The sequence below is a fragment of the Loa loa genome (assembly GCF_000183805.2).
Source record: "Loa loa unplaced genomic scaffold supercont3.308, whole genome shotgun sequence".
Classification (NCBI taxonomy): Eukaryota; Metazoa; Nematoda; class Chromadorea; order Rhabditida; family Onchocercidae; genus Loa; species Loa loa.
The window spans coordinates 12016-27083 of NW_018108488.1; the positions used below are offsets into that span (position 1 = coordinate 12016).

The 15068-nt window shown below is 32.2% G+C and overlaps 2 protein-coding genes across 2 annotated transcripts in view; both read left to right on the plus strand.

Moving 5' to 3' along the window:
• Positions 1 to 1967: 1967 nt before the first annotated feature.
• Positions 1968 to 11425, plus strand: LOAG_07390 (hypothetical protein; the record flags this gene model as incomplete). The annotated part of the gene is made up of 24 exons (XM_020447415.1): positions 1968 to 1992; positions 2112 to 2239; positions 2485 to 2686; positions 2775 to 2885; positions 2970 to 3082; positions 3464 to 3537; positions 3734 to 3844; positions 4025 to 4137; positions 4301 to 4442; positions 4708 to 4872; positions 5246 to 5342; positions 5528 to 5575; positions 5656 to 5826; positions 6124 to 6203; positions 6443 to 6611; positions 7114 to 7316; positions 7795 to 7882; positions 8132 to 8245; positions 8579 to 8667; positions 9200 to 9350; positions 9871 to 9957; positions 10188 to 10297; positions 10696 to 10780; positions 10869 to 11425. The coding sequence occupies 24 exons, from the start codon at positions 1968 to 1970 to the stop codon at positions 11079 to 11081; spliced, it is 2889 nt and encodes a 962-aa protein (XP_020302350.1). The 3' UTR covers positions 11082 to 11425.
• A 2375-nt stretch (positions 11426 to 13800) lies between these two features.
• LOAG_18426 (hypothetical protein) overlaps positions 13801 to 15068 on the plus strand; it is a gene marked incomplete at both ends in the record, with an annotated part of 4822 nt that continues 3554 nt past the window's right edge. Inside the window, 4 exons of the mRNA XM_020451085.1 lie at positions 13801 to 13824; positions 14161 to 14278; positions 14395 to 14573; positions 14841 to 14998. Of these exons, the coding sequence (XP_020305162.1) occupies positions 13801 to 13824; positions 14161 to 14278; positions 14395 to 14573; positions 14841 to 14998 (479 nt within the window). The remainder of the gene's footprint in view (positions 13825 to 14160; positions 14279 to 14394; positions 14574 to 14840; positions 14999 to 15068) is intronic.

The following is a 15068-nucleotide window of genomic DNA, read 5'->3' on the forward strand; positions in this document are numbered from 1 at the left end:
ATGAGTTTTATATTTTTAGGTTATTGTTGTTACTAACATTATGTAGTGTTTTGAGGATTTTTCATGCCATTATTTTCCCCTATATTTTATTTTGATTACTACATTTTTCTCTGAATTGCAGTAATGCTTGATTTATTCATGCATTTTATCTGTGTTGAATTGCATGACGTCAAGTATCATCCGGATTATCTCCTGCTTCATTTTGCTGTGAATACTACTGCCTTTTGAATTCCAGTTGTTAGCCATTGAAATAGCGAAATTTGTCTAATCAAATTACAGATTTAGGCAGCCTTCGCTGGCCTATTTTTGGAACATATTAAGTCAGTGTCTTCTTTGTCTATGGAAACTTCGGGAATTCTTCGTCATCTTTTGTCGATATTTGGACCAATGATATTAACGAGCCACTACCATATTATTTTACTGAATGTCCAGTTAAAATTTCGAAGTTTATTTACTTATTTCTCAAATCGCGAAACATCTTTAGGTCCACACATTCGGTGGAAGGAAAAAGAATTAAGAAAAAAAGACAGGAAACAATGCTGCAAACTAATAATTGTAGTTTCATATGAAATGAAATAGTTTTTTAAAATATTCTTTCCGGATTTCTCAGGATTTTCTTATCGTTATATGCATGTTCTATGTGTTTATGTGCTTGCGTGTGTGTGTATATGTGTCTGTATATGTGTGTATGTGTGTGTGTGTGTGTATGTATGTGTGTATGTATGTGTGTGTGTGTGTGCGTGTGTGCATGCACAGTGCGGTGACCTGTGTGTTTTTATTTCTTTCAGCCTCAATAAAATGCGTGTATTCAAACTTTCCTGCATTGTTCGTGCTATGTTATGGTGACAACCAAATGATTTTTATCCGGAAAAGGTAATAATGGGTGTACATTGCGACTGGTTGCTGAGCGAATAAGTAATGAAAGAGGCGAAAAATATTTGCAGAAAGTGAACCTGAAACAGTTTTTCTGCAATAGACCAGGAATGTTCGGGAATGTTTTCAGGAGGGGAACATACATGAAGTTGGGAGGACTGCCAAATAATCACTGGTAGTTGGTGACACGTGTATTTGTTATTAAAAGGTGATAGCGAGGAGTCGTAGGATTACCTGCTTAAGGGAGTATCGGGAAATGGTAATGGGAGAAATACTGACTTAGTATTTCGAATATTAGAATTACCAGTTTTGTTAACTTATATCTGAAGCGTATAAAAAAGAACCAATCTATTGTTGCATCCAAATTCGGAAATTTCTGCCACCAGAATTTGTCGGGTAATGTAACAGATTTACACGCAGAATGGTTTATTATCTGAATCGCAATAATCTATATCTTTTCCTTAATTAACAATGTAATTATTTGGCTGCACGAAAATTATTATTTCATAATTATAATTGCAGAGAAACAATAATGTCTGGTTGAATTTATATTATTAAAATATTTGGACGAGAAAATTGCTGAAAATCGATGATACCAAAACGAGAAAAACAATTTTATTTTGGAAGTAGAAATCGATGGTTACTTATTGGATTACGTCATGCATTATACTAATTTATATCCATGATCATTTTATCTTTTCATCGTGTTCTATTATTGAATCAGAATGTTTGTTTATTTTTGTTTTATTTTAATTTTTTGCAAATTTAGTTTTCAATACAATGAGTTGATTCTCTTTAAAAAAAAAGTACCAATTGAACTGAGTAATATTTTTGGGCTGGTCGGATTGGATTGCCTTTTCTTTTTTTTTTCAAGCAATTGATATCGATCTGTTAAATTTATGAAATGGGAGAATGGATAAATAAGGAAGTGCAAGGAGGTTTTGATTAATGATTGAATTTATTTGTAAACTCGGGAAACTACAAAAAGAAAAATAATTAAATCAAACAAAAAGAATGAGAAGTGAATGGCAGAAAAGGACAACAAGAATAATGACAGAAAGTTGTAATAAAAAAATAAAAAAAATGAAACTAAAATGCCTGCTCAATACTTTTTGCTAAGTATTTTGAGGGAGAGATCGTGAAACTTGAAATCATTTAAAATAAAGGCTTCAGTAGAATTTTTTAACTTCTTCCATAAATTTTCCTTTAAATATTGATTCAATGAATTAAAATTGCAGCATACATTATCACATATGATGGATATTATACACCGAACATTCGTTATAACATAATTAAGAAAGCAACAGGAATTACAGTAAATATTGAACCCAGGCCTGTTTTGTTGAGCGATTTTGATGTTGTCGAGGTAATATATGTATAAATTATTGTCAAATTTAGTTGTATTAGAACTAATTTAATTCATGAGTGAATTATTCTTGGTAATATAAATAAGTTCTTTAAATTTGAATTCGTTAAATGAGTTCTGCAAATTCCTCCAATAACTTTTATTAAATAATGGAATTAGATTTAGAAAGAATAATCGTTTCAAAAATAGTAGCTGAATTCGTTATTATTTTTTAGTTAGCTTTACACTTAAATGCAACCATTTAGGTATCTGCATGCAATTCGACCATCTTTGTAGAATTAGTACAACGATCCATTCATACAAGGCGTGTTGCAATTAATAATCGTTTCACAGCAACATTATTTAAAAAACGATTTTTGACTCAAGGACAACATTCTGGTGATACCGAAATTCGCCACGTTACAAAGCTACTTGATGTTGATAAGCTATGGGATATGGGATATAAAGGTGCTTTTAGGCTTTTCAAGTTTTCATACTTCTAAAAAAAATATTCTTGTCCGATTTGCATTAATTCTTGGAGGCGAACTATTTGTAGGGCAAGGTGTGAAGGTAGCAGTTTTTGATACGGGCCTTGGCAAGCATCATCCTCATTTTCGGCAAATTATCGAACGTACTGATTGGACAAATGAGAAAACAGCTGATGATGGTGATCAAATTTCATTCAGTTAGCATGTTATTTTTTTTCGTCATTATCAAAATAAAGCGAATTAAACAATTTTTCACAATTTAGGCCTCGGTCATGGTACTTTTGTTGCTGGTCTAATAGCTAGTTCAGATCGTAGATGTGATGGATTTGCTCCTGCTGCTAGCATTTATGTTTACAAAGTCTTTACAAAGAAACAAGTTAGTTTTAGAATCTCTTCGACCTGCATTCAGTAAGTTGAACAGTTACGTCAGATATGCTTGTTAAAATGCTTATTGATTAGTGCTGTCGTAAATATTCAAGTTTACTAGATATTTGCTAGATAGCGTTTCTCTTTATTCTTATCAACATCTAAGTTTAGCTAGAATAGCTGTTACATTCGCAGTAATTGCTAACGTAGTTCTAGTAAAGTTTTAGTAAGTAGATTCTTGATAAATAAATTTATCCACTTGTACCTAATATTCGTCCTTTACATTTTAAGAACCCTTCCAAGTATGGAAGAAAGAGTTTTTTTCTTTTTTTTTCCATACATCGAATGAAATTATTGTTTACTGAATTGGATATTCAGTCTTTGGTTTCAGGTTTCATTTACTTCATGGTTTCTTGATGCTTTCAACCATGCCATATTACGGGGTATAAATGTCCTGAATCTGAGGTAACTTCACAATGTGGTTGAATGAAATTGTAAAAGAAAAATGAAACTAAAAAAAAAAGCTGTTTGTTTTATGTTAGTGGGAAGAAATGTTTGGTTTCTTAGAATTGGAGAAAAAAATGTTTGGTTTTATATCAAAATTTTAAAATGTGGAAAGAATAGTGTGGAATAAAACGATCAATAATTTGGTTACTTCCAGTATTGGTGGTCCAGATTTTACTGATCTTCCATTCATGGATAAGGTATGGGAACTGACGGCAAATGGAATTATCCTCATTTCAGCAATTGGAAATGATGGACCGAAATTTGGGTAAGGTTTTTGAGCATTTTAATACGGCAAAATTGGGCCTTTTTTTTCACTAACTTAAAGGATAGAATAGAACAAATACAATAAAAATTTCAAAATCATAACACCCTTATAATACGTAATAACGAATGTAAAAGAAGCTTGTTTATTTTCTTACTCCTCATAAAATATCCTGTTTTTCAGGACTTTGAACAATCCAGGAGATCAAATGGATGTTATTGGTGTTGGTGGTATAAATATTGATTCTAAAATTGCACGTTTTTCATCACGTGGAATGACCACTTGGGAACTACCAGGTAAGATGAGGTCTTTCTGAGACTCTAATGATCACCGATTCAATTTTTAAATATGGAAAATGATAGAAAATCATTCGGCATGCTGAAATGCATTTGTATATATCTAAAATATCGATATCATGATTTGAATTTAATTTGATATCTATGCTCTTAATTGCTGTAGGTGGTTATGGGCGAGTTAAACCGGATATAGTCTCCTACGGTTCCTCCGTCTATGGTTCTGCCTTAGACGGGAATTGCCGTGCTCTTTCTGGTACTTCCGTTGCGTCACCGGTAGTCGCTGGAGCGGTAGCTGTAATGCTGAGGTAAAGTGTCATTTGTAAGAGGCTAGTTTTTTTTCCTTTTTTGTAAAATATTTCAGAAATCCTAATTAAATATTTCTCAAATTCTGTATTTAAGGTAGTTCCAAAAGAATCGAAATCTGGAATTTCATGCTCTGAAAATCAAAACAAGTTTAAAAGTCTCAAAATTAAATAATTCAAAGCGGAATCTAATGTGGAACTTGAGTAGTTGAAAATTTCTTGATTGGTCAGTTCTCACTTTTGTTTTTTCTTTGCAATGAATTTGCAGTGGTATCGAAGATAAGCGTTTGTGGAATCCAGCAGTTGTAAAGCAAGCATTAGTGGAGGGTGCAACTAGACTTCCGAATGTGGCAACGATGTTTGAACAAGGTGCTGGTAAAATGAACATTCTTGCGTCGTTCCAGTTCATGCGGCGATATTCTCCAAGAATAACGTAGGAATAACGATATTATTTTTCGTTCTATTTGTCTTAAATTAATATGCAGCTTAATTTAGGCTATTTTGATTAGATAATGGACTAAGATAGTTATATTATACTGATTTGTGAGAACTCATAACTTCTTGTTCAACTTTTTCTCAAGTCGAAAAAGAAACTGCTGGCAAAGAGTAGATAAAAAAAAAGAAAAAAAAGACTGCAAATATATTATACTATATTTCAGTAGTCCCATTTTCAATAGTACCATTCTGAATTTAACAGGCAAATGAATGTAAATTTTGCAACCAAGTTGGATATCATGAAGAATTTGTCTTTACTTTTCTTCTACTAGGTAGAAAGATGATTTTAGGAAAAAATTGCACCGTTTTAGGTTCATTCCACCTTATATCGACTTCAATGAATGTCCTTATATGTGGCCATATTGTAGTCAACCGCTTTACGCTTCTGGTATACCGACTTTCATTAATGTAAGTTATTCTACACAATAGAAGAAGAAAGTTCTTATATGATGCATGTCATTCCATATCAACGATTAGATGTTATGCGTGTTGAAGATCAAAGAGAATTCGGAGCTTGGAACTTGGAGATTTTTGAGAAAATTGATAAAGTTTCGAAATAACGCCCATGACTATAATATAATGCAAAATTTCAGGTTACGGTCGTAAATGGAATGAGTGTATCTGGTCGAATAATGGCGAAAGTAAGTACGCTATTTAAAATTCATATTTTATTTGAAACTAATTTTGCAGGCTTTTAACAGTTGGAAAAAAAATGATTTAGCCGGTATGGGAGCCATTTCTGGATGAAAAAGGTGATTTGCTGAATGTTTCAATAATACATTCGGATTTCTTATGGCCATGGTCAGGTTATATGGCAGTTGCAATAAGTGTTATGCCAAATGGATGCAATTATGATGGAACTGCAAGCGGACGGATTACTGTTACAGTGGTGGTAAATCTGTTTGCTTTTTGTTTGTTTACTTCGTTTTATTTTTCAGGATTATTCAGGATGGGATTAATTGACAGAATTAATTGATATGATGTACATGGTCTTTTTCGAGGCTCCGAATTAGAAGCATAATTAATCATATATCGGCCACAGTTAAATGTTACGAATGAATTTTAATTATAAACATTTTTGTTGATGAATAACATCTATGTTTTGCCTTTTTTATAGAACATATATAGAAATCGGTTGTTTTTAATTCTAGTTTCCTTCCCTTTTTTTAAAAATTATGTTTTATTGCAGTCAGAAGAACGAGGTGGACAAAAGTATTCAACCGCAGTGTTTCCAATACGAGTTCGTATCATTCCGACGCCCCCAAGGAGGTTAGTTTTAATAACTTTGCGTTTCGATATTTCCTTTTTTAGATTTGAGAGTGATACTTGGTTTCATTTTCAAGTTTGCTGATTCATTAATTGAGATGAGTGGATGAAGTTGAGGGTTCAAAATTATGAATAAGGAACTAAAAGCGTAACAGCAAAGAAAGGAAATGCTGGGAAAAGACAGTAATCCAGTATGAATTGAAGTTATTAAAAACGAAGAACCAAAAAATGAAACATTGTAGCCAGCGTTTGTTGTGGGATCAGTATCGAAACATTCGTTATCCACCAGGATATTTTCCACGTGATGATTTGCGTGAAAGAACAAATATACTAGATTGGAATGCTGACCATCCACATACTAACTTCAAACCCCTTTATCAGCATCTTCGGAGCAGTGGTTACTACATTGAGGTGACATTATGGCTCAAAATTTTAATTTAAGCATTAAGTTTTAAATAGTCTGGTTTTAGCAGCGCTATGTCAAAGAGGAGAAAAAAAGAGTATTTATTTGTTCTCAAAAATTTTGTTTAGCATGTTTTCATCTTAAATCATGAGATTTAATGTAAATAAGATTTATACAACTTAGCAGATAGGTTTTACAACTTACACGTTTTACTGAGTCATGTCGAATTAATTTTTAGTATTCAAGATTAACTTATGTCCACTACGTTAGTATGAAAAGTTGGTTTCACCGGTAGCCTGGTAAAGTAAACGAATCAAAATAATTGGTTTGACGGTTGGCCTCATAAACATCATCTCAGAGTGGAATTTGGATCATATCAGGCTTGTGGTTGTATCCTTTGAATATCTGCGTAGTTCCACTATTTTAATTTAAAGCTCTCTCTAGTTACGAATAAAAAATGATACATTTTTAAAGCAAATTGAAATTTTGAAATTTGTCAGTTTTTGTCAGGTATTGGGCGAACCTCTCACATGTGTGGATCTGAGTCAGTATTCAGTTTTTTTAATTGTTGACCCAGAGGACGAATTCTTCCCTAGTGAACGACAGAAGCTTTATGATGAAGTAAATGATGCTAATTTGAATTTGATCATTTTCGCGGATTGGTACAATACGTCCGTAATTGATAAAATTCGATTTATGGATGAAAATACCAAGTATGTTACCTTTTCATAGATATCGCAGGTTGAATTTATTTCATAAAATTTATTTCACAAAACTTATTGTATCATCGTTATATAGACTTAGGGACTCCTGATTGGTGTGAGTCAAAATGGTCATATGTCTTTGAAGTTTCGAACAAATGACAAAAGATTATTACGGTGTAATGCGATGATTAGCAACTTGGACCCCTTTTTAGAGGAACATATATATTGTACTGTCAGGGATTTAACCTGTCTGATTGTGCATTTCTAATAAAGAACTTTTGAATGTATTTTGTTATTTCTCTGATCAAAAACTAAGGACATAAAAGACACCAAAAAAGATTTAAACTCAGGATTTATCTACTTTCGACAATATATGCAAAAAGTCATGATTTTCGTGAAGGGAAGTGAGCCTTGGCATGTTAAAGTTTCTTAGGAAACAAGAAATTAAATAGCATGCTTTTTCATGATAAATTGAATAATCTTTCAGAGAATGGTGGGAACCAGAAACAGGTGGAACAAATTTGCCAGCTTTAAATGATCTTCTTAAGGAATGGAATATTTCATTAAGCGCTCATGTAAGATATTTTTTCATTTCAAACTGAAAAGATTTTTTAATCGCAAAACGGGGGGGAGAAAATTCGCTTGCTAGCAATTACTAGCAATTTTAGCTCTGAAATAAGTTACTTAAGTTACTAAGGAAAAAAGAAAGGAATGAGTTACTAAGGACAACGACTCTAATTTTTTTCTTTGTTCTCTTTGCTTAGAGCATGAAAGTTCTCTTTTTGTTTCTTTTGAGAGAGAAAAAATCGAAAATTTATTTACAGGTTCTGGATGGTTTCGCTACTATAGGGCAAATACCAGTGAAGTATTTGTCAGGAACATCAATATCTAATGCTCCACCTCATGCTCTCATTGCATTATCAGATTTAATTGATTTGGTGAGTTATTTTTTCGAATTGAAACTTAGTATAATATGTGAGAGAGTTGTAAGAAATATCTCAGAAAAATTACGACTAGAAGCGCAAGATAACTTTTCTCGGCAAGTCAAATTATTTCGTTCAGAGAAGTTGTTTACTCTAACAGAAGCCTCTTCATTTGCTTGAACTTTGGTAATTCATTCAGTTTCATTCATATTTTCTATTGTTGAAACCAGACGATAAACGTCTTTTCCTAATATAATCTATATTTATAGTAACAAGTACCTGAAAACAATTCGCATTAAATGAAATAGTTATAGTTGATTATGACACTGAGAGGATACTTTCTTTCAGGGTGAAGAAATAATAGCAGATACAAAAGCTGATCAGCCGTATAAAGAAGCCATTTTCCTGTACTATAAAAATGACATTTCATCGAAATCGTAAGTTCGGAACTGATTCATTTGAAAAGGCTTTCTTGCTATTGAGTGTTATCAGTTGTATCACTTTAACTGTTCAAGCTTGTGATTGATTCACTCTTCATCAACCTTCCAAAGTTTTTACTCCTATACTTTCAAGAATATTTGTTTGTAGAATAGCAAATTGATCTAATAGTATAGAACATTTACATGATGCGTAGAATAGTCATAAATCATTCACATGCACCATGAGATTTTTTTATTCTTCAGATCCGGAACTTTCTTTTTTAAGCTAGATCGGAGAAGTAAAATCAGCCGTAACTATTTTGTCATATAACTATTTTATCACATAATAATTTGTTAGTAAGATTTTTCAGTTGGCAATACATATACTGTTAGCGTTTGCCGAGATAAAGCTGTTAAATTCCCTCCGTTTTCTCTGTCTTTTTCTTCGTGGCTAAAGAAAGCTTTTTCCTGATCTTTGATTTCTTATTTCTGTTGTTTCTGATCTTGAGCATTTAGATTTTTCTGAATATTATAATCAGTTTACGTTTAGGTCCGGCTTTGTGGCAGTTTTTGGTGATAGTTCATGTCTTGAAATGGGCACAACATCGGATGCAAAGAGTTGTATCTTTTTATTGGAAGCACTTCTTGAAAGTGCTTTAGAAGGTGATTTGATCGAAAGTTTGCGTCAGTCACTTGTAATTGTTAGTATTTTCTTAATATTTTTGACTTACATAATATCATTTCATTGCCAGTGCTATACTAGAGAATGATCAAGTGAAAGATTATACCATGCTATGTTGTATGTTCTAAGGTATGGAAAAACTCACACCGTGAAGTGGGACACGTAGTAGCAGTGCTAACACCAAACACCATAAATTAAAATTCGTTTGCAGTTTTTTTTCTTATCCGATGCCTAATGTTTGTCTAATTTTTTTTTCTCAATCTGATTTTTCTCCTACCTTCTACCTCTGTTATCTTTCTACTTAATGACAGTTAGATTCTCAATAATTTGAATATGAATAGGGTTATATGTAAGAACTAATATTTCGCAAATTTTTTTTTGATGGAAATTTTCTTTCTAGAAATCAAACATCCATTACTATCAAGTTTATGTTTTCTATTACTAAATTTATGATTTCTTCTTGTCATCTGTTTCTGTAAACAAAAATCTACTTACACTATGATTTTTTGAGAATTTGAAAGTTCCTTTTTTATTTGCAGGCCGGTACTACATCATCTTGGATGAAATCGCAGAATTTACCCCTTCCAAAAAGACTGACTACTTCGAATTTCGCGAAATATTCGAAAGTGAAGAGATAGTTAATTTCTAATACTATGATATCAAAATTGAAGTTTCTTCTTCATTGAGAAATAACCTCAGCAGATGTAAAATTTTCCAAAATTTTACTGGATGTTTTGTTGGGAAAATACTCTTTTTCTCTGCTTATGCAGAGTTATGGATGAGGCAAGGAATTGTCAAAATTAAATCTATCAGCAAAAATGAATTGGATTTTAAAATTTCTCAAAAAATGTTGTAGGTTATAATGGACATCTCAGCAGATGCTGAACCAGTATATCGAGAAGATCCAAAATGTCGGATTCTATGGACTGCTGTTTCAGAGCCTGTCGCCAACGTTACCCTTCCGTCGTAAGTTCATATGTTATCGCAAAGTCTCACTTAAGACTGTTAAAAACTGCATTAAACGGACGTCCCTTCAAAACTTTTGAAAATACTTGGCAAACACTTGAGTAATACAAGTTATATCTTACTTAATAATTCTTATGATAGTCTAACCTGCCCTCGTCGTCTTGTCACGTCAAAGCAGTACTCGGAAATTTAAATTTCCTATTTCTATGATGGAGAAATAGGAAATTTGAATTAGCGAAATAATTTTCCGTATTGACCGAGTTGACATAAATCATTAATGGAATCAAATGACATAATTTGGTAGAAATAAATCCATATGAATCTAAAGTATTGTGTCCATGGATTTGTTTTATTCATTTGCCTAATTCATACATTAATTTATGTGTACATTGTTTCAGTGATTTGAGTGGCGATCATTTGAAGGATGATCGTTCAGATCTTCCAGGTGAAAATCAACTTTCGCATGAACTAAGTTCTGTGCAGGTTATCATTTATTTATTGTAATTCCACATTTGATATCTAAAGGGACCATTTTTGGAAATTCGAATTTTCTATCTTATAATTTTTACAGCTTCATGAAATCGTCGAATTTTTCGATACGAGTGTGGAAAATAATGTTCAACAAACGTATCCGTTAAGTTTTAACGACCGAAACTATGGATTTATACTATGGGGCTTCATTTTCCTTATTATAATTATCATCTACTGTCGTATCATGGTACGCCGGCCAGTTGTACGTTTTCGAATTTTTCGATTTATGTTAAGACGGTTCCGGTTGTTCTGATATCTCCGTTTAATTATCTGTTCATTTATTAATTTTCTTGCATTTTTCTGGTGCGTTATTCTTCATTTTATACAGTTTTTGTCAATGATGGTAACACTGTGGTATCAGTTGGTACCATTAATAGTACTATTTAATGACATAGCTTGTACTGGAAAGGGTGTTTCGTTCTGCTCATACTAACAGATAAGCTTAGGCTTGGAAGTCTTCCTTGCAGTCAGAAGAAAAATAGAATGTCATTAAGTTGGGGAATAAATGGATGAAAAGGAATTTTGATGATAAAAGTTTGTCAAAACAAAACATGACCAAAATGAGCTATTAGAAAATTGGTAAATCATGGGAACGAACAAGTATAAAGCGAATATCTCATTCTAAGGAACATGTGTTGAATGAGAGAGTGTATGTGGAGATTTCCAGTTCCGTGTTTTCTTAAGTTTTTTCATTTCAGTCATATCACTTTTCATCATTTCCTCTTTCCAGTTTATGTCATCAAAATTTCTGGAGTTTATGCAGATCTCAAAATTGTAGCAGTATATGGTTTTCATATTAATTATGAAAATATTTTATAAATATTGGTGTGATTTTTCCTCTATTTTATAATGATTTCAATTTGGTGGGTTGGTTTAGGTTCAAACAGTTTATCAAGTTGTAGAAGTCATCACGGTTCTGATAGCGAATTTTTGCTTGGCGGGAAATCCGAAGTGTTTGATTAGGAATGAACTGGAACTGAGCTTTTCGGGGACATAGCTAAAAATCTAGGGTTATGTGCAATGTGACTTATTATTTGTTGGTTTATTGTCATGTCTGAAGTTGAAATGTCTACCTTAGTAAAATAAATTACTCCGTAAGATTTTATTTGTTAAAAATTATTGCAGGTACATATTGGTTCAAATGCATGGGTTTCTTTTTTTCTTTTGAATCAAATTTGTTACGAAATATAGTTTGACAATAAATATTTGTATAAATTAAAACTGTCACCACAATTTGAAAATTTTCGAAATACTTACCTTTTTGGTATTATTCTGCACATGTAACGTTTTTCATTCACTTGAATACAAAAGCAATTGTGACATACTCGGAATTGATAGCGATGACTGAAGCAAAAGCAAAAAAAAAAAGAAAAAAAAGAAATATAAGTTTGAGCGATACTGATGAATGATGAAAGCTTGTAGTGATATATCAACATAAACGGAGAATTTGAATGGACGTGAATTCTGCGATGAATTAAGTAAAGTGTCTCGAAATGTCTTTTTAACATGTCAGAAAAAAAAGCTAGGGTTATGCGTTGATGTTTCTTTTTAAAGTTTATCGAACATTGCTGAACAATGGTTTTTGAAAGATCCTGCTTATTTTGCGTACTGGAAATTGACGAGTATAAAACCTTTACATGACTGATGCTACGCTAAGCTTATAGTCATAAAAGTGAAAATTCAAATTACTAGAAAATATCGCGAAATAATTTATCATATGTTTATTGTTTGTGGACGATATTTTTTTCTAATTTCCAATTTAAAAGTTTTAAATTGGTAACCCAATTTTGAAATTGTCTAAAGTTTCCATGCATGTACTCTTTCGCGTGTGTATGTGTAAGTGCGCGTGTGTATGTGTGTGTGTGTGTGTGTGTATATTGTGTGTGTGTGTGTGTGTATGTGTGTGTGTTTGTTTGTTTCGTGTATGCTTCATAGATGGAATTACTTCATTCCGAATACGTTTTAATACTTCATTACTGTGGGTTTGATTTTATTTGGCAAATTGACACTTCATACTGGAAATTCGCTTGTTTTGTTCATAGCCTTATATTAATGATTATTGCAATATTTATTTATGTCTGCAATCGCGCGGGTTTATTTTACTGGCATATGATACAGTAACTGTGCACAACATAATATAATGAAATTTTATATATGCATAGATGAGAAGCTTCAAGCGTAGTTTTGGGTCAATCAGGTTAGATAAAATGAAAGATATTCGGGAATTTTAGCATATTTAAGGAAATTTTAGTATAGCTTTAAGCTAAATTTTCATCATTGGTATTTCTTCTTTGTTTATTTAGCTTAATTTGATTTGAAAAATTTTATTCAATCAATAATTAAGAAAACGTCATACAATTATTTCTCCCTGTTAGAATTTGTTTTTTCCATCATCATAATAACTTCCTTAAACTATCATAAATTAATCGATATCTTGTACCAAATTTGTTTGCATTATAAGAACAGCTGAACCATTTAATTTTCTCTGGAATTTAATTTAAACCTTTCCCGCCATGCATTCATATGGGATCAATACTCCACATTTTACATAGTAACTTTTTAAAATACTTATATACTCTAGTAAAGCACTTATCATGCATTCATGTACGTGACAGGTACTTAAATCCATGCAAAAAAAGAAATGCTTGATGCATTCAAACATAAAATACGCGCAGGAAATGCATGACTATCTGCATACTTAAAGCTTATAAGAGCTACTTAGATTATTTAAATATTCGTGAGAATTGTTTGAAATAATTAACTCTGCGTATAAAATATATTCGATGCATGCCAAGACATATTTCAAATGCTTCAAATTTCTGCGCTTCAGTCACTGGCTTGTATGAAATGGATTCTTTGTCAGACGAGGAGTGCTGCAAATTTTTCTTAATTACTTATTTTCAGGTGTTTCGGGAATAAAAAAATTTCGAGCATTGCAGGATTTGTAATAAACCGGTGAATTTCATTGGAAAATGAGCGACTCATCGGAAGACGCTGTTAGTTACTCATGAAAATTTGTCTAAATTTTGTTCCTTTTATGCAACTCTTCTACTTTCTTGATCTTAATCTTTTCTATTAAGTAATGTCAAGGTCAACGCTAGGATTATCATTTTCCATACGTTACTGTTTATTCTAAGGCTTCTGAATATGGCGTGAAGTGTTAATTTCAGTTAATGAGTAAGTGAACGGAAGTCTAAGTTGAGGTTGGTTATCAGATAGTAATTTTGTCACTATTTACTCATAATCATATATTCTAGAATAATACAAATAATGTATCTATTGCCTGTCAGCTATTCCCTCGCTTTTATAAAATAGAGCACTTTCCGTTTCAGTCCATTGAATTGGATGAAGATTCATTGGTGTCATTGCCATTACCATCTAAATTAACCAAGAAAGCACCTATTAAGAGATCAGTAAAATCTGATGGAAGAAAGAAAGCTGAAAAACCATGTACGTTACGCATAATATCCGTTTATTCTTTGCCCATAATAAAAATAACCAAATTTTTTTTTTTTGTTAAACTTCAACTTCCTTAAAGAAATGTTTCATTTTATTTTTCTTTACAGCAGCAGAAACAGCTCTAGAAGATCCATTGGATATTTTCATAGATTTAGAAAAAGAGGAGAAGGAAAATAAAGGGAAACGATTAAGCATTGAAAAAATATACCAGAAGAAATCACAACTTGAACATATATTGCTACGACCGGATACATACATTGGTTCTGTGGAATATACCGATAGAACTGTATGTATATTGTTTTTGTTTACTTATGAGCGGTCTTTTCTGTCTTCGAGAGAAAGCAATCGATTCAAAATCTCCAAGATTTTCGAGTTGTCGAATAAATTTTGGAAATTGATATGGAAAGAATGAGCGAGTCGGTGCGATTCGTTTTTTGTAGAAGCTTATATCGTTGATCGAAAACCTATCAGTACTTGAATTTATTGTCTTCTTGGATAAATTTAAACTTCTGAATTCTGAAGCGGATGCAAAAACAATTATCAAAAATTATAGCCAATGTGGGTATACGATACGGAAACTGATCGAATAGTTCAACGTGAAATCTCTTATGTGCCGGGTTTGTACAAAATATTCGATGAAATATTGGTGAATGCTGCTGATAACAAGCAACGCGATCCAAAAATGAATCTTATTAAAGTTAATATTAACAAGTAAGTGGATTCAAATTTTCATCAATTCCATACTGACTGACAAACGATTAGGATTACAAATATCTCTGAG